Source organism: Uloborus diversus, chromosome 2 (genome assembly GCF_026930045.1).
Source record: "Uloborus diversus isolate 005 chromosome 2, Udiv.v.3.1, whole genome shotgun sequence".
In the NCBI taxonomy this organism is placed as follows: domain Eukaryota; kingdom Metazoa; phylum Arthropoda; class Arachnida; order Araneae; family Uloboridae; genus Uloborus; species Uloborus diversus.
In genome coordinates this window covers 31,815,630-31,835,216 of record NC_072732.1, presented here as the reverse complement: position 1 = coordinate 31,835,216, position 19,587 = coordinate 31,815,630, and the positions used below count along the sequence as shown (strand labels likewise).

Below are 19,587 nucleotides of genomic sequence, written 5' to 3'. Positions count from 1 at the left end.
TAGTTGTGCACCTCCCCTTTTGGTTGCATTCGGATGTTTCTAAAGGGATCTTTTGCCCCCTTTTTGGGTGGAAATCATTGTTAATTTCGATACAAACTCAAATGGTGTAATAATTTGGCGGGCACTTGGCGATATATCGCCAGTCTTTTGGTCGCCAAGTTTTTTCGCCATTTTGGCGACAAATTTGGCGTTTTTCTTTAAATCTGGTTTTAATGTGGCCACTGTTGGTGATATTTAGAGAGTTAACTTTTGAATCACATTAAAATTGCACTGATGGGGAAATAACATTAAATTGGTGTAAAAGGAAATCATGTGATGCACACATCAGCTCGTTTTTTTCTGAGATGCGCCATCACTATAATAGTCGCTTTTGAGCGATATAATGATTCCTTTGAATAAAAATGCATAAACATGTTACCCTGATTCCTCTAGGGACCATGTCAGGTTGCAAGTTGGGCAGCAACAGTACGAGAAGGTTCTTGTCGTCATAAATCGTCTCCCGCAACATGTAGAAGCACTTGACTGCGATGTCGGCGTTGTCGTAGGTGATGATCAGGGATCCATACTCGTAATAGATTGGCCCCAAATCTCGAAATTTATAAGCTAGACAGAAAATATTACATGCGTACATATTTCAGCAGAAAGTAAATTAAAATTACAGTGTAGACATATCGCACCCCGTCAAGAAAAATGACATAACTCAAAATTTGGGAAAAAACGTACTAAGGTTGGGGCAAACCTAACATGGCAGTATCGTAATGCTGTGATTGGGATCTGCGTAGCCTTCACAGTGCAGCCAGATTAGGTTTTCTCCAACTATAGTTATTGATGTTAAGTCTAAATCGAATGCTTTTTCTTAGTCACAAAGCTCGTAGAAAGATAGCTTACATAACTAGTGCGTGGTGACGAAAAAACGATATAATCAATCGTAATCTATCGTTAATTTTTCATAATTTAGAAGAAATAATAAATCTGCATCATTAATTTAGGCAACAAAAACTAACCAGTAAACATCACATCATCTTTTTTTTTTTTTTTGCGTATATTGTAATATTTGAGAATAAATCACAAAAACTACTGTTGCGTAAAACCTTGATACTCCTCCAATGCTGTGTTTTCTTGAGTTTGTGTCACTTTCTTTGCCGGGGTGCGATGTGTTATGATAAGAGACAAGAGACACTCTTATGATCTGCTCTATCTCTTTTTGAGTTACTCTTTGCTTTTTAACAATCAGGCCCGGATCTATATATTTTGAGCCCCTCAGCAGCAAAGTAGGGTACCTCCCCAGAGACCAGAAGTGTATATTTGCAACGTTAATAAGAATTAATGCTATTTTTTTAATATTTTTTTTCAATTTTTCTATCCAATTTCAATAGTTTGCACATACGCCTTAAATTGGGCAGGAGATTTTAGCCCAATTTAAGGCGTATGCGCAAACGAAAGATCTTATGATGAAGCTATAAAATATTTTTTTAGGTTCGAACTACGCTATATACCGACAAGTTATGGCTGTTGCGTTATAAAAGTTTTAAAAAACTAATCTAAAATTCAGTTTTTAGCATATTTTTTCCAACTTTCAGCCTTATGCGCGAACTGAAGAATTTAGAATTTTTTTCATTATTTTTCCCCAATTGAGGATACTAAACTACAACTTTTGAGAAGTAACGTAATTCCGAAAAAAAGAAATCGTTTTTTTTTTCGAACCACCCCCCCCCCTCCCTAACTTACAGTTTTAAGAGCAATGCGTTTTTAACGCCCCTTTCTCAAGCACAGAACTGTGTAAAACATTTTTTTAATTCCCTTTGGAGACCTTAATGTCGTGGGGCCTTTCGCAATTGCGACATTTATGTCATGGCAAATACGCCACTACATCTCTACTGCTTGGCACGAACTGCACGAAACTTCCACGAGTCATTTGCGGGTTCTGATTTTTAAATGACTACATGAACACTATTTTCCTTCTTTAAAGCCTCTGAAACTTCTATTATTTGCAAATGTTTGAAAAGTTCCAAAAGTCCATGCTCGATAATTTATATGCTTGCTTAAATTCAGCCTGGAAATTAGATCGTTAACTTCGTTAAGTTAACTTTGAAGTCATTGTCATTCAATTTCGTAATTTACTCGTCCATCTTATGATATTTTTGTTCTTAACATTGCATTAGAAAAAGAACCACATCGAATTTTCGAAAAATCGCTTCGAGGTGCACGTGAAGCTACCCCCAAGCTACCCCCATGCTACAAACTAACTTTGTGCCAAATTTCATGAAAATCGACCGAACGGTCTAGGCGCTATGCGCGTCACAGAGATCCCGACAGACAGAGAGACTTTCAGCTTTATTATTAGTAAAGATAAAGATAAAGAAAAGATAAAGACTATTCCCACCAGAGTTATTTCTGAGGCTGTTTGCGTATGAGGCTACAAAAAATACGGCATGAGATTTTCATATAACAAATTTAGGCTGCAATTTCTGCTTTCCTAAAGACTAACCAATGCTGATTTTGAACCCTCTTTAAAACAGCTGTTTTCTTTTATTCAAAGAAAAAAAAATTAAATAGATTTTCATGCATCGTATTCACGATTTTATCCGCTGTGTTTGATTATTGTTCATACGTTTAATATCTTCATTTAAGCGTGAACATAAAATAAAGTCTAAATTTTTCGTAGATATAACGGTAGTATTTTCAATATAGACAGCTGCGTGGAGTATATCATCAAAGTTGCTGTATATTCGCGCGTTTGTGCTTTCTTTACGCTGTATTTAGCTTTGGATATTACTGCGAAACTTCTTTCTTCCAATGTTTTCTTAATAATGGCAATGCCCGAAAATTATTTATTTTGGAATAATCTATGTTTTTAGTACGCGAACAAACTTCTGACTACATCTACTATGACTGCATACTTACGTTTCCCAAGCATTTCCAACAATAGCATCTCATACTGCCTCTGTGAGAGATTAGGAGGTAAATTGCCTACGAAGAGTGCTACTGAAGAACTTTGCAAATCCTCCTTCTGACGCAGGCAGAAACGGGTCAGTTCCTTTTGCCGTATTGACTCCTAGAATTAAAACACAAACTGTCAGATAATTTGATAGATCGACAAGTAAACGCCGAACTCCAAATATATCTCAAAGAGTGCACTTTGTAATAAACCCAACGAGATCATTCGCATATATAATAGCCAATGATCGAGTAACCCGCGAGTTTCAACAATGAAACTTGCTCCACGGCATGATAATTTGATAATATGTTGTGGTAATGTTAAATATGCAGGGAAAGGCTTTATGCTGACAAGGCTGAACTTGATTCGGTAACTTAACTGTTTTACTGGTAAGACTCATTTCAGGGTAATGAAGAAACGAAAAAATGGTCAACAATGAACGCTACCTACTGGAGTTTAGGGTTAAGCTACTGGAGTTAAGGTTACAATTTCAACTATCAAAATATCACCAAACAGGAAATGGCTTCATTCAAATGTAGAAGCAATTTTTACCCGGGTTTGGGGTCAAAATGTCGCGGCCAAAATGTCGCCGGTCCAAAATGACACCGGGCGGAAATGTCGCTTGTCCAAAATGTCGCCGGTCCAAAATGTCGCTTGTCCAAAATGTCGCCAGGCCAAAATGTCGCCGATCCAAAATGTCGCCGGGCCGAAATGTCGCCGTTCCAAAATGTCGCCGGGCCAAAATGTCGCCGGGCCAAAATGTCCCCTGTCCAAAATGTTGCCGGGCCAAAATGTCGCCGATCCAAAATGTCGCCGGGCCGAAATGTCGCCGTGCCAAAATGTCGCCTGTCCAAAATGTCGCAGGGCCAAAATGTCGCCTGTCCAAAATGTCGTAGAACCAAAATTCGCTCATTCAGTTGGTAAGAAAAATGCAAATGTACAAAAATGCTGTTTAACACCAAATTTGCAGAATAAATGATTACTGCCTTTAATGAATGTCTTCGTTAAAAATGGGACTGGACTAACTGAGTTTCTTGATGAATTCTAAAAAGATTATTCCGTTTTGATTCGCAACTCTCGGCTGTTTTTCAGCAAACAAAAAGAATACAAGCGTTACGTTATCTTATTTCTTCTGACTCGCTATCTACCAACTGTAAAACGTTCTGACGGCGTTCAGTTCTGACGTTCGATAAATTATTTTAAACTTTTCTTCAAGAATAGTGTGCGTTTGTATGTGACCGATTTTTTGGGGCCATTCTACGTCAAAACCTGTAGTAAGAATTCTAACGATACCCGCAAGTACCCATATATGATTTAGGGCTGCGTGGTTTTTTTGCGTCAATTCGTTCAAGATAGTGGAGTAACTGAAAGTTTTCATCGATATGCGTGACTGTCATTGCTCCAAAAATGATGAACGGAATCAAATAAAATGTTAGGAAGCAGCAGGGGGACAGATTTTGGGGCCAATAACACCAGAGGGTGGAGCAATCGAATGTTTTTTTTTTCCTTTCTTTTTTATTATCTGTGACTGATATATCTCAAAAAGTAATACAGTAGACCCTCGTTTTCAGCAGGTTTATTTTACGCGGTTTCGATTATACGTGGTTGAAGATTTGACACCTTTATTTTATTTACGCAGATGAGTTTCGGTTTTACGCTGATGCAGCAATGCAAACAGGTAACATTTTCCTCTCTTTCAAAACCCAAGCTCCTATAGATTGCAGATTACTCGTAACTAACTGCATTTTGGCGTGCTAATAATCGAACTTGGGTCCTTGGAGACATTTTATGCGATTGGTTCCAGAGCTTTTTCCATTAGAAGTAAAGTGATTAAACTCACACAGTTCAGAACTCACTGGAAGAAGAACTTTTAGGAGTGACAAAGGAGGTCAAAACCAACGAGGATACCGACTTCGGTGACACACAACCAAAAACGCTCACATTGAAAATTTTGAACCATTCGTAGACAATAGAAATAATCTTTTTTTCTGATTTGTTAGTAAAGGAAAATTTTATCAAGGAAATGACACAAGTGGTCATGGATGCGTTAATGCTCAGTAAAGAATTAGAGGAAAAATTCTTAATGACTACCAAAAGACTATCATAGCCAGCTCTTCTTCATAAACAGAATACGAAATTAGTTTGTTTTCTTTATGCATATTATGCATAAAAATCGATATAAGTACACATTAAACTTTTCATACAATTAGTCATCACTAGAATGAAGTATTTTTTTATCTACGGAACCTAATCCTTATTTTGAACCCATTCCCTATTTTTGATATTAGGTCTCAATTTACGCGGTTTCGATTTACGCAGCATTTCCGTGGAACACAACACCCGCGTAAAACAAGGGTCTACTGTACAAGGGTTAAGACAAAATTTGGTTTACAGGTATATCTTAAAGGGCGAGTTGCTCATTTATTTTTGGCTTCAGTCATCCCAAAAGGATGGATCACCGAATATTTTTTATCGTTTTATGTGACTGCTATATCTCAAGAAGTAATGCGAGGATTCATACAAAAATGTAGTATGCAAGTGAAATTAAACGAAAACAAGCCTTATTTTCGTTCTAAGTTGAATTTCGTAATCGTTTACGTGAGTCAGTGTAATTAAATAAACAATGAAAAATATACTGAATTTAAATATGAGAGGTTGAGCAAGATATCAATAAAATCTAAATTAGCCGTGTATTCCTCTCATTTTTGTAGCACTTTAACTAGCGTGGGTGTTAAATAAAAACTGAGTTTGCATTCTTATACAATTTGCGTAGTAAAAATTCAATAATTAAAACAGCAATTTTTTCTGAGAGGGAAAAACTTATTTGTTTATTATTATCAGTATTCTTTTCTTTATGAATTACCAAGCTATATTGAGCTAGAACTATTACTTTTTGAAACTCATTTTAAAAATAAGTCTAGGTCAAAATTGATCTGAATAATCTCATTGATATCAGTTATTTCACCCTACATTATGAAATTTTTTCTTTTCTATTTAAAATTGGAAAATGTGATTCAGCTGACAAGCGCTACTTCGCAAGCATGAAAGTATCCTCTTGAAAACCTCTAATAAAATAGCTGTTCTGAAATTGTCCCCCTTGATGTTCTATCGAATATATAAATTTCATGAATGTTGAGAATTGAAAATATTTGTCATCGCGTAGAGTCGTTTTTCAAAAATCTGAGTGAAAGACACCTGTTTTAGCAGTTACGGGTTTCATTGATTTCAAAAGATTTGACGGTGAACATTTCGACGTAATTTCAGAATTTTACTCATAAGAGATGGGAGTTCCCACGGCAATAATCTGTCATCTCTGTTAAACATTTGTTTTGCTGTCCCAAAATCCCGGTCGCAAAGGACATGCAAATGTCCTCTCAGAGGAAGGTCTCGAGCAGTCTTGTTAAACTTCTTCAGTTTCATTTTCAGAAAAAGTCTCAGAACAGTTTTGATCTTACTTTAACCAACGTATATCTCACTAAAAACGTACAGTTCTTTTTTTTTTATACAGTTCTTAGGGTGATGTTAAAAAATCTATGAGAAAATTAAATTTCATTAAGATACCTTTCTACTTTATTTCCACCTTGGCCCGTGATTTCGAATTTTTCCAGTGAAAGGGGAGAGGGAGGATAGCGGGCATATAACCAATGCAAATTTCATAGGATTGCTATAAAAAGCACTTCCACTTGTATATATAAAAAAAAAAAATTCAAAGTCAGGGGCCGTTCCGCCTGATCCCCTAAATTACTGACTTGTCGCTAAGGTAATAATATGCTACAGTGAAGGAGTTATTTGTTTTTACTTCATTATGCCAAAAAATACAAACCGCCTATTCTCTTGCCATATTCACATCGCGCCTCACTATTCTTTCATTCGCCTTTAGAACAGTTTAGTTTTACTTCCATACCAATTTTTTGTCTGAATCCTTGCGTTACATCTTGAGTATTATTATTGATCAGATTAAACGAGAAATAGAAATCCGTTGCAGCAGCCTTTCGCATGTTTACGTTCGTAATAGTATACAGAAAAACGTATGTTTTTCTGAAAACTATTAATTTTCTGGAATTAATCTGATGTTTACGAATTAAGACAGGAGAAAACGTTTGGAATTTTTGAAGGAACTTACTTTGAAAGGCAATCAATATTCTTTCGCAACTTTTATGCTGAAAAGCATCGACGTACATTTAAATTTTTCGTACCAATTGAACTAGCGAATTTTTGGCCGGCGACATTTTGGACCGGCGACATTTTGGACTGGCGACATTTTGGGCCGGCGACATTTTGGACCGGCGATATTTTGGACTGGCGACATTTTGGGCCGGCGACATTGTGGACTGGCGACATTTTGGACTGGCGACATTTTGGAAAGGCGACATTTTGGAAAGGCGACATTTTGGACCGGCGACATTTTGGGACGGCGACATTTTGGGACGGCGACATTTTGGGACGGCGACATTTTGGGACGGCGACATTTTGGACCGGCGACATTTTGGTCGCGACATTTTGGACCGCGACATTTTGGCCGCGACATTTTGGCCGCGACATTTTGGGCGTATACCTTTTACCCGTCATACCTTGACGGGCGACTTTCTAGTCTGAATTATAAGGATCGGCAAAAATATTTAGATATTAAATTCCGTTTGTTGATACAATTCAAAAATTGTCAATCAAGTTTAGTATGTCGCATGATATCCTGACATTTCAAATAGTGCCTTTTTTGGTCAAAATGTCAGGAAAATTTTTGGCAGATAAAATAACTTTTGATAAATCGAATAGTGCCTTTTTTGGCCAAAATGTCAGAAATTTTTTGACGGATAAAATCTTAAAATGTATTTTATACATCTAAAACGAAGAGATGTAATAAGATCCAACTATGTACAGTTGACAAAACCAATGTAACTCATCAAACGACTCAAAAATTGCAGCTCTTTATATTTTGTTCACCGTTAAAAAATCTTAACTCATTTGTCCCACCGAAACAAAAAGAATCTACTTTATTTATAACTAGTGGCACCAGCACGGCTTTGCCCGTAGTTAAAAATTAAAAGGTCATTCGGTTCGCCTGTATATTTACAAATAATGGATGACAAATTTCTCGCCAATTGACTATGTTCATTCGCTCTCCCAATCCACGTCATGATAATTTCGTAATTTACTCGTCCATCTTATGATAATTTTGCTCCAAAAAATGTTCTTAAAATTGAAATAGAAAAAAGAACAAAATCGAATTTTCGAAAAATCGCTTCGAGGTGCACACCCCCATGCTACAAACTAACTTTGTGCAAAATGTCATGAAAATCGGCCAAACGGTCTAGGCGCTATGCGCGTCACAGAGATCCAGACATCCTACAGACATCCTCCAGGCAGAGAGACTTTGAGCTTTACTATTAGTAAAGAAAAATAAAACTGGCATAAAGACAGCAAATAAAAGAGAAACCCCAGCATTAATGTGTGTTCTGCTGTACTAAGCACAAAAGTCGTTATCTGCACATTTTATGAAAATTGAGTTACGGTCATCCAGGTGGTTCTTTGTCACATATTTCTCCTAAGTACAATGTTTTATGGTATTTTGTCAATGAGAAATATATTTTGAAAAATTCTCAAAAAGTTGTACCTGAATTGAATACATGGAAGCGCAAAACTTCAAAATGCATATTCATTTTGAACTCAGCTGCAGATACGACTGTTGCGTTTAGCGGGGCAGTATAAGAAGATAGACTGAATAAAAATATTTATATGCAGATCAATATATTCCTTGTAGTATTCGCATTGAAGTTCCAAACAGACATCATTTTCCACTGATATTCTGACTTTAGAATAAGCTGTTGTTTATTTCTTTACGCTTGTTTTAAGTTTTTAGTTTTCTGATTTATGAAAAGAAAATTTCCATTACATCCGCGGCAATTGCAAAGAAAAAAAAAAAACATTTCTAAACAGGACGAACTTTATATTTATGTGAGTTCCAGTTCCCATTCAAGAATAATTGACACTTCAAAAAGTTACTTTTCTAAACATGTTTTTCAACTTTTTTTCTAATTAACATTACATTTCGAAAAACGTATCAGAAAGTTGAATGAGCTAGTTTAAAAAGCAATGTTAATTATATATTATTATTAAAAAAAGCATTAGAAACTTACCCTTGCTATGTTTTTTATAAGTTCCCAAGGACTTTCTTGGTTGTCCATTGGTCTTTCATGAACGGCTGAAAATGCAACAAAAACCATTATTGCTAAAATATCGTTTTTTTTTTCTTTTTTTTTCCCCAAAAACTAAAAACATTTTTTCATTTCATGTTCAAAACGAATTACTAGTATTGAAATAAAGGAAATTACAGTACCTTTCAAACATTTTTTTTTAAATTTAAGTAAATTTTATATTTCTTTGAAACCATAACATGCATACTTATTTCTTAATCAATAATTTATTTTCAAAATTTAAAAATATTGCCTACTTTTTTTTAAAATTCAAAAAATTGAGGAAAATTTCAATTTTTTAAAATCCCTAAGGTTTTTTTATTTTTGCACTAATTAAAAAAAAGTTTTTTGCTAAACGATCACTATAAGCATCTCTAAAAATCTGTGCATTCATTTGCTTATGAGTTCATTAGAAACTTTTCTGCGATTAATTATGTAAAAAATCTCAGGTTTTTTTTATAAATTGGTTTTTAAAAGGTTAACATGCTCTAAACATTTGAGTAATTTATAAAATGTTTATCCAATGCACAGTTTTGTCAAATATGTTATCCCAATTGCAAAATGTACTACTTCAAAGCTGTATCTTTAATAGAAAAAATCCTTAGTGATTCTAATGACATGAAAACACAAAAAAAAAAAAAAAAAGGCATCGAGAAAAAGCAATTTAAAGTTTTTATTTTGCACTAGTGGCACCCGCACGGCTTCGCCCGTAATAGAAAAATTAAAGGTCTTTTGGTTCGCTTGTATATTTAAAAATAATGTATGGTGAATTTTCTCGCCAATTGGCTTGTACCGACGTTACGGTTCCACGTTATGATAATTTCGTATCTCGCCAATTGGCTTCTGCCCATGTTACGGTTCCACGTTATGATAATTTCGTAATTTATGATAGTTTTTTTTCTTGAAATTGGAATAGAAAAATAACCACATCGAATTTTCGAAAAATCGCTTCGAGGTGCACACCCCCATGCTACATACTAACTTTGTGCCAAATTTCATGAAAATCGGCCGAACGGTTTAGGCGCTATGCGCGTCACAGACATCCTACAGACATCCAGACATCCTCCAGACAGAGAGACTTTCAGCTTTATTATTAGTAAAGAAGATAAGAACACATAGCGATCATTGCCTAAAACCACGCATAACTTTTTAAATATTTGAACTAAAGCAATGAAACGTTTCCCCTGTGTTCAGAATAGTTTTTAGTTTTGAAATAAGCGATAAAAATTTTTTTGATCGTTTCATCATTTTTGAGGTACTGTAACCCCTTAAAGGAACTATAACTCACTCCCAGATTTTAGCCAATAAATAAATCTGACGAAGGAGGTTACAAATTATTTCTCAGTGTAGAATTTGAAAAGCAATTTATCAAGCAACTGTATCATCTATTATAACATTGTCCTGATTAGCATGTATTATACTCTAAATTCTCAATAGTACACTGAAAAAATTCTGAAATGTTGCTGATTATTACCGTGGAACGTTGCAGGATTTCACCTTATGTCTACGTAAAATCAAGTATCTTTGCATGAAAACTTCCCCAGTTACTACAAGTTGCCCGAATGCAAACTCCACACTGGTGGAAAAAATACTTTTAGCTACCAGTCTAAAGATTAGTAGAATGTACTTATTAAGTGTATCGTCTTCAGTTCGATTACGGCCTTTCCAGGTTGACTAACAAGGAGACGGCACGACTGTGTGGTCGGAGATTTGCGTCAATTTTTTTTTTTTTTTTTTTTTTGTGGTGAAAGAGGACCCCCTAGTACCTTACATGGTTAAAGTAATACGACACAAAACTCAGAAAATTATGAGAAAAATCGATTTAAAGTTGCCATGGAGTCTCCTAGGCGCCTTATGAATTTAAAATGTCAATCTTTTAACGAGCCGCGGTAGTCTAGTTGGTTAAGGCGCGATCTTGTGCTCCAGAGATAGCACGATCGAAGCCCACTCTGGACCTTTTTCTTTTCTCTTCTTTTTTTTTTTTTTTTTTTTTTTTTTTTTTTTTTTTGTATCACAATAATTAGCGGTAACAAAGTAGTGGTAGAATGAAAAATATGAATTGTTTTAAATTGTTTTGCTGAAAGAGAAAGAAAATAATGAAAAAAAAAGGTGTAAATAAATTCTTAAAAATTATGTAGGGAAGAGAAACTATTTCAATTATTGCTGTGATAACAAAAAAAAAAGACCCGAATGTCCTATGAGCAGCTGTCCCTTATAACCGTAAGGGGACCACAGGTCAAAAACCTTTACTAGGCAAATCAAATATACAGAATAACGAGCAAGAATGTTTTTCAGTGAATGATAAAGTTTGCGATCCATGGCAAAAATAAATTTCAGAAAGTAATTAATATAGGGGTGAAAAGCGTTACCACTAATTTTGTGATAGCAAAAAAAAAAAAAAAAAAGAGAGAAAAGAAAAAGGTCCAGAGTGGGATTCGATCGTGCTGTCTCTGGAGCACAAGATCGCGCCTTAATCAAGTAAGCTAGCGGCGGTTCGTCAACAGATTGACATTTTATACTCATAAGGCACCTAGGAGTCTCCATGGCGACATTAAATCAATTTTTCTCATAATTTTCTGTGTATTGCGTCGTATTGCTTCAATCACGTAAGGCATTAGGAGTCCTTTTTCACCACAAAAAAAAAAAAAAAAAAAAAATGACGTAAATCTCCGACCCCACGGTCGTGCCGTCTCCTTGTAAGCTCCCAATGAGAGCGAATAAGTCTCTGGATAGCTTCAGCTTTGCAAGCAAGAACTGCAGGCAAGGGAGACGCTTGGTTCTGACTTGCAACTCTGCCTCAGCTTTGGCCATGGTCCTATGGATGCTTCTGGAGCTTTCTTTTTAACTCTAGAAGGTTCTAATCAATTGTGTTAAATCTACTGAATTTTAATTGCAAGCTGACTTCAACCGGTGAGATCTCCACAGTCTTCAGAAAGATCCAAGGATACTTTCAGGAAGGTTATTGGATTTTAGCGAAAAACAATCCTGGTTTTTGGAAGATATATGTTGCTGGTAGAATATGAGCACATCAGCTGACCATTATTTTCAAGGAACGTTTCTGAATCGTTTTTACTGCATATATACGAAACTGTTGCTCTAAAATAAATAAAAATACCCATAAATTTCATGGCATCTGACTTTTTATTTTTGACATTAATCTCCGAAATCATGATCTTTGAATACGTGAATAAAAGCAGTAATCGAGTGAAGCACATATTATGACAAAATTGCAGTAATAGTAAAAATGGTTGGAAATTCTGTGTGCTGAAATACTTGCATGTACTGTCCGTTTTCGAAAGCGAGGATTACCACTCAGGACATATTACATTTCAAAAAGAGGGGATAGGTTGAGGATGGGCACTTACCGCTCGCACTTGTTGTCTTTGAACACGTTATTTTGCACCTTTTACTTCGGGGTTTCCCTCCCTATAATAATCCCCCACTTTTTGATAAAATCACAGCAGACCTCGACGTAGTCGCCGCTCCGATTAAGACATTTGTCGTAGCGTGGTACCAATTTTTCAATACCCTCGTCATAGAAGGCAGCCGCCTAAGCTTTCAGACAATTCTGTACACTGATCAGCAGCTCGGCGTCGGAGCCAAACGTCTGTCCTCCTAGCCAGCGTTTCATGAGACCAAAGAGATGGTAATCGGAAGACGCGCTAAGTCTGGGCTGTATGGAGTATGGTCAAACGCTGTCCAGCGGAACTGTTGCAGGAGATTTTTGGTTAAAGCAGTAGTGTTCGGGCGCGCATTGTCGTACAGAAGGACAATGCCTGATGACAACATTCCTCTACGTTTGTTCTGAATTGCCCTTCCTTCAGCATTCAAAAATCGAATTACAGAACGCACTTCACACTTAGCGGGAAACGCAATTGTTCGAGGCATGTTTCCTCGTTCACTGCGTGCTGATGCACTGCACAATCTTACTTGAGAGACTGCGCAACAAATCTACGCACGGCATAATCGGCTAGACTTCCTGGTTTTCACTCCGCGATAGATCAGATCTTGAAAAAAAGTGACCCTCGTAAAAACTAATGTAGGGCAAATAGGGGCATCCTTCCCAACGATGCTGTGAAATTGACTGATATTACATGCTAACCTCACCTAGGCACCTCAAGATACTTTGTTTAGTTTTTTCGTTTTTTGATCCCCCTCCCCATGTGCAAATTATAATATATTCAAAGTAAAGTTAAAATATTAATAAATTTTGTGTGCGAAATCAAGTCAATAACCAGTTTCAGCCCTCCTGGCCAGCTTTAGTTTCAAATTCAGATTGTACTACTTGCATTGACACCTCATATAGTGCGTTTGTGGGGGGGCGGAGGGAGGGTGAATGACCTTACATTGGCGCTTGAAAGGGGACGCAGAGACTTAAAGATTGAGAACCCCTGGTTTAAGTTATTTGAATAATATTCTTGCATTTCATTGCTGAAGATAGGTACATCGAAATTGGACGCATTTAAGTGTTATACTTACATCCTTTATCTAATGAAACCTCGCTGAGTCTGTATTTCGTGACGTCAGAGGGGTCAAGCCCAAACTTTTCAAGAGCATGTTCCATGACGTCATTTACTTCGTCATCACTCGTCACAGGGATAACCTGATGACCTTCTAAATTCCTATTTATGAAAAAATTCAGGTCGTTACAGAAGAAAATATTCTTAAAGTAGGAAAGGTTAAACAAAAAAGAAAAAAAAACGCTCTGTTAATAAAACAGAACGGACAACAAAAGCATTCTATACGTATGTATTTCATTAAAATACTGTTGGAAATAGGACAATAGTTTCTAACTAACGTCAATATTCTTGAAAAATTCCCATTCGAATAAGGTTCATAGTCCTTGGAATTAAAACAAAAGGAAATAAGTAAGGCAAAATATGCTTTCATTTTCTACGAATTTGCAAATACGACAACATTAAATGCGACAAAATAATTGATTGAAAAAAAAGGAGTCGAAACCAACTGGAAGCAGCGAATCTCCCCTACAGTGCAGAAAAATATAACTTTCTAATGGTATACAAAGAAATAAGTTAGGTAAAAAATGTTTCTAATTTTTACGAATTCACAACTACGACAACATTAAATACGGCAAAATGATTAATTGCAATGAAAAAGAAGATCCAAAACGACTGGTAAAGCAAATTTCATATCCGTGCAGGAAAATGTGAACTTTCTAATGGCATAAAATTTAAAATATGCAAGACTTTTTCGTCTTCATTGAGCAAATTTATGTGAAAATGTTGCTAAAACTGAAATAAAATTACATTTGATTTCAAAAAACGCTTCAAAATGCAAGTTTTATGCTCTGCACTTATGGACTTAAATTTGTACATGTAACTACTTTGAAAAAAAAAAAGCGAGACATTTTGTGCAGCTCTGTGTTAGGTTTTTTTGACGTGTTTGAGATGAAAGGACAGCAACCCAGTGAATGAACGCTTCTAACCAGTGCTCATACCCATTCGCTTCGCTTTAGAAATTGTTAAGAAGGAAGTTTCTAGTACTCCCAATTCATCTACGAAAATACTTTTTGAAGTTTATTTACATAAAAGAAAATCACTGGTTGGTCGATTAAATTCTCAAATAGTAACTAACTCTTCAATATTTCTATACATACAGAAAATACTTCGACCTACACTGTTAAAAATTCAGGAAGATTTTCTGGTAATTGTTACTGTAAAATAGCGGACTTGCAGCGTCGCTGATTTTTACGGTAATTTATACCGGAGAAATAAGCGACCCCAGCTCCAATTGGTTGCTGTGGCCTACCGAGGAAACCGTAAAATTTTACAGTAACATTTGATTTCTACGGTAATAGTTACTGGCAATATGGATGCCAATAACAATTACCGTAAATTTTCCGGAAAATTTTTAACAGTGTAAAATCTGAATGGAAACGAAGGATGGCAAAAGTAATAAATTTCTTGTGATCGTCTGTACGTTAAAGCAAAGATTTTCACAAACGTTTTCTATACGATTTGAAATGATATTATTTTTTATGTTCGGACTTGAATGAGTTCTCCTTACCCGAGTTTTCCGGGGTAGACTTTGATATATCCAGAGTTAGGATCTGGGGACCGAAACCTGAGGAAGATGGCAGAACGCTGACCCTCTCTCCTGGTCAAGTTCTGGATCGGAGCGGGACCTTCGGGCTCTTTTTCGTTAGGGTCTAGAATAGAAAACGAAATACATGCTGTACATACGGTATCAAAAATATAGGAAATAAAATAAAATAGTAGTTAGACGAAGAAGAAGAATAGTAATAATAATAGTAATAAGAACAACAATAACCATAATATTAATAATAGAAATTAAAATAACGGTAAAAATAATAGTAACAACAATAATAATAGTTGTAATAACAACAACGATAATAATAATAATACGTAATAATATTTATAATAACAACAACGATAATAATAATAATAATAATGATAATAATAATATTTATAATAACAACAACGATAATAATGATTGTAATAATAAATATAACGGTAACAAAAATAATAACAATAACAGCAATAAAAATAATTCATAACATGCATCAAATTCACTCACCATATGCATCTGTAATATAATACAGCCGTACATCGTCATAGACATGAAACGCTCGTAACGAAGCAGCCTGTTGTAAAAAATAAATAACAATTACTCAACTTGCAATTAAAAAAAATAAATAAACACCTACAGTGACAAAGGGAAAATAGCAGACGATAATAGATCAAAGTTAAAAATTGAAATGGAAAAAAAAACTAATTTAAATTCTGAATTTTTGAATTTAAATTATGTTTTTCGCAATCACGAGTTTCGGTAGGATCCTACTCATTGGAGTTATTGTTTCTAGAAACAGCTTCTGTCCCCTCAAACCTGCCCCTCTTCCTGGGCAGTTATGTATGCATAGTAGGATGGGTCGAAAAAACACATTTTTTTTATTTCGAAGTTGTAATAGCGCGGAAAAGTTGCGAATTGTAAAGACAAAAAAAGAAAAAAAAGAATTATGGGAATCAGTTGACATCTCCCGTTCGCGCATATGGCCTAAAGTTTGACAAAATATGAAAAAAAAAAAAAAAAAAAAAACCATCATTTTTGAGATTAAAAATTTTTTTTTAACTAGATGTTTTCTTAATATAATAGTTTGTAACGGCTTTAAACAGAACCTCAAAACATTGTGCTTAAATTTGGTTTCGATCAGCTAATAGCTTTCGGTCGCGCATGGGGCTCAAAATTTTCCAAAATAATGAAAAAAAAAAAAAAAGTTTTTAAAGGTTTTCGGTATTTGATGAATAATCAGTATTTAAATATATAATAGACGAAGTATTTTTTTCAGTCGAGCTGAAAATGAGATAGGGGGAAAAAAACTGTCAGGTTTAGTCAATGTTTTCCAGCAGCGCAAAGCCTTGGAAACTCTCCTGCGCAGACGTCGGACAGCAATCCAGACAACGTCACTCGCCTGGCTGGGGGCGCTCCCCTCCACGCCATCCCCGCCATCCTAGAACCACTTTAGCTGTCTCTCAACATTGCTTTTTTAGTCTGCATCTGTCAGTAGTGATCTCAGTAAACTATTATTTAGTTCGATCTAGTTGTTTTAGTTCTGCAACTCTTGTAGTTTTCTGTCATGATATATGACTATGCAATGAGCCACATGTTTCAGCTCTTGGATGGCAAGACAACGGGGTCTAGTACCTCTAAAGGGTCAATTGGGGAAAAGTTTGTTGACTGCCAGAATCTTCCGGTAGTTAACTTTCAGAGTATTGATTGCCTGGTCCCGCAGAGATGGACCAAAACGCGTTCAGCAAAGATCAGCATCATTAATTTGATATTTCAAAGGCAATTGAATCAGGAACCTGTAAAGAAGATTTAGCTGTACGAAATCCTCGGCATTTATCACATTCGAGGTGGTTGACAAAGGCAAATAGAACTCTCAGATTGTGTATATGAGTGGAGAAAGCCTTGAATCTGAACTTCAAGAATTAGTATAGTTTATATTGAAATCATTCATGCCAATGTGGTTTTCTATCAAACCATCTTAAGACGGCCCAAAACTTGTTTACCAAGCAATACAATATATCAGGTACCTGCCAAAACCTTTGCTGTATGTTGTGAACCCTGCGATCGAACGGAATGGTTTTTTCACTCACCCAGAAAACTTACTGTTCAGCCATGACTCAAGATGACAATAAATGTATAAATGTTCGGGGTTCGAAGAATTCTGAAGTCAAGATAGATACATCCAAGAAGGAAAACAGAACGTTCACGCAAAAGTCAACTTCTATGTTCAAGAATACTCAGGGTTGATCAACTGGATATACTGTGAATTATCTTCTTCCCCATTGTTGGTACAAATCAGTGACGACGACAACATCGAATCACACATCGAGAGTGACTTAATCCCTAACTTTGAAGACCTATATGCTGGTGAAATTAGGCATGGATGATCTGGACAGTAGGGTGGTTCTTATAAATCCGTCTCGAGATTCAGCTCCACAAACTTTTGCTGAGACTACCGTTACGAGTTTTACGCAGCGTTCAATAGTCTGCGTGTGCACTGGGAATTGCTTGAAAGTAATGTTCCAAACAGCCAACAAACTTTTCACAAAAACCCCTTTAATGGCAATTGTTGTTATATTATTAATTAATATAATTATTTTCACCAATCGCCCTTTAGAGGTACTGGGCTCCGTTGTCTTGCCATCCAAGAGTTTAAATTTGTGGTGAAAGTCAACTCATTGATATGGAGGAGACAAACTGCCATTGCACAGGCATATATCATGACAGAAAACTACAAAAGTTGCAGAACGAAAACAGCTAGATCGAACTAAGTAATAGTTTACTGAGATCACTACTGACATATGCAGCTAGGATGGCGTGGAGGAGAGCGCACCCAGCCAGGCGAGTGACGTTGTCTGGATTGCTGTTCGACGTCTGCGCATGAGAGTTTCTAAGGCTTTGTACTACCGGAAAACATTGACTGAACCTGACAGTTTTTTTTTTCTATCTCATTTTCAGTTGGACTGAAAAAATACTTCGTCTATTATATTTAAATACCGATTATTCATCAAATACCGAAAACCCATTAAAATATAACTTTTTTATTATTTTGGAAAATTTTGGGGCCCATGCGCGGCCGAAAGATATTAGCTAATCGAAATCAAATTTAAACACATTGTTTTGAGGCTTTGTTTAAAGAAGTTACAAACTATTACATTAAGAAAACATCTAATTAAAAAATTTAAAGAAAAATCTCAAAAATGATGTTTTTTTTTTTTTTCATATTTTGTGAAACTTTAGGCCCCATGCGCGAACGGAAGATGTCAATCGATTTCCATAGTTCTTTTTTTCTTCGTTTGTCTTTATAATTCGCAACTTTTCCGTGCTATTACAACTTCGAAAAAAAAAATGAGTTTTTTCGGCCCACCCTAGTGTATAGTTGTGTATGTGTGTGTAGGCATACATGTGTAGGCTGGGCTTGTGTGTGTGTGTGTAGACCTGCGTGTATGCACGTAGGCGTGAATGAATGTGTGTAAAGGCGGGTGCGTTTGTGTGTGTCAGCGTGTATGTGTGTATGTGTGTAAAGGCGCGCGCGTGTGTGTGTATGAGCGTGCGTGTGCGTAGGACATGCACGCCACCTGATTCCGGGGAACAGTCGTCAGGACCAGAGGATGCAGAGGCCGATGGGCGGTGACGCTGCAGAGGCCCCTGGTCCAAGCTGGGAAAGGAACCACAACATCAAGGACGGTCAAATGAAAACAATTAGCAATTGTGATTGCTCAAAAAAAAAAAAAAAACATTACTATCGAGATATCAGTAATCTCAGTTCTGAGTAATAATTCGTAAGTTATTGATTTGGAAAGGATTAGTTAGGGTTAGATAGGTTTTCTATATTTCAAAGAAAGCAAAGGTGCCACTTACTATGATCTGTTCCTTAGTTGCGTTTCTTGGCATGGTGATTGTCCGAAACATTTTGCTCTTCATGGACCCGTTCCCATCGTAAACTTTAATTAGTTCTGTAAAATTTAATGAATAAAATTTTATTTCACTTTTAAATAGGTACATAAGTGAGAAAAAAAACTTAATGCGAAAGAAATGTAAAACTGCAAAAAAAAAAAACTTTCAAGCGTAAAACTTCTTTTTTTTTACTATTCTTGTACTTTTCCTTTATCTCTGGAAAATAAATAGTATTACGAAAGTTTTATTCAATAACCTTAATAAGTTAGTGAGAGCTCGAGGTGGCTAATTTTACTGGACTTATTTGAAAATGCATACGTATTGCTTCCGCCAATATGAGAAAACTAGTTCAACTCCCTTTTTAGGAAAATATATCTAAGAGTAAGACAGCCTATCCAAGCGTCAAAAGGATCCAGCACACCCATAAAGTTTTAGACCAATACGGATCCCCTTAATTTCATACCTGTCATCAAAACTTTGCATTAGGATTTTTCTTAAGAGGCGTTGCCTCGC

General features: G+C 36.0%; 1 protein-coding gene across 1 annotated transcript in view; it reads right to left on the bottom strand.

Annotated features, from left to right (window-relative positions):
• LOC129216951 (diacylglycerol kinase theta-like) overlaps nucleotides 1–19,587 on the bottom strand; it is an 84,997-nt gene that overhangs the window by 21,928 nt on the left and 43,482 nt on the right. The window contains exons 8-14 of the mRNA XM_054851172.1: nucleotides 19,039–19,133; nucleotides 15,688–15,754; nucleotides 15,157–15,298; nucleotides 13,609–13,751; nucleotides 9,073–9,137; nucleotides 2,905–3,055; nucleotides 419–603 (exon numbers count right to left, since the gene is read on the bottom strand). Of these exons, the coding sequence (XP_054707147.1) occupies nucleotides 419–603; nucleotides 2,905–3,055; nucleotides 9,073–9,137; nucleotides 13,609–13,751; nucleotides 15,157–15,298; nucleotides 15,688–15,754; nucleotides 19,039–19,133 (848 nt within the window). The remainder of the gene's footprint in view (nucleotides 1–418; nucleotides 604–2,904; nucleotides 3,056–9,072; nucleotides 9,138–13,608; nucleotides 13,752–15,156; nucleotides 15,299–15,687; nucleotides 15,755–19,038; nucleotides 19,134–19,587) is intronic.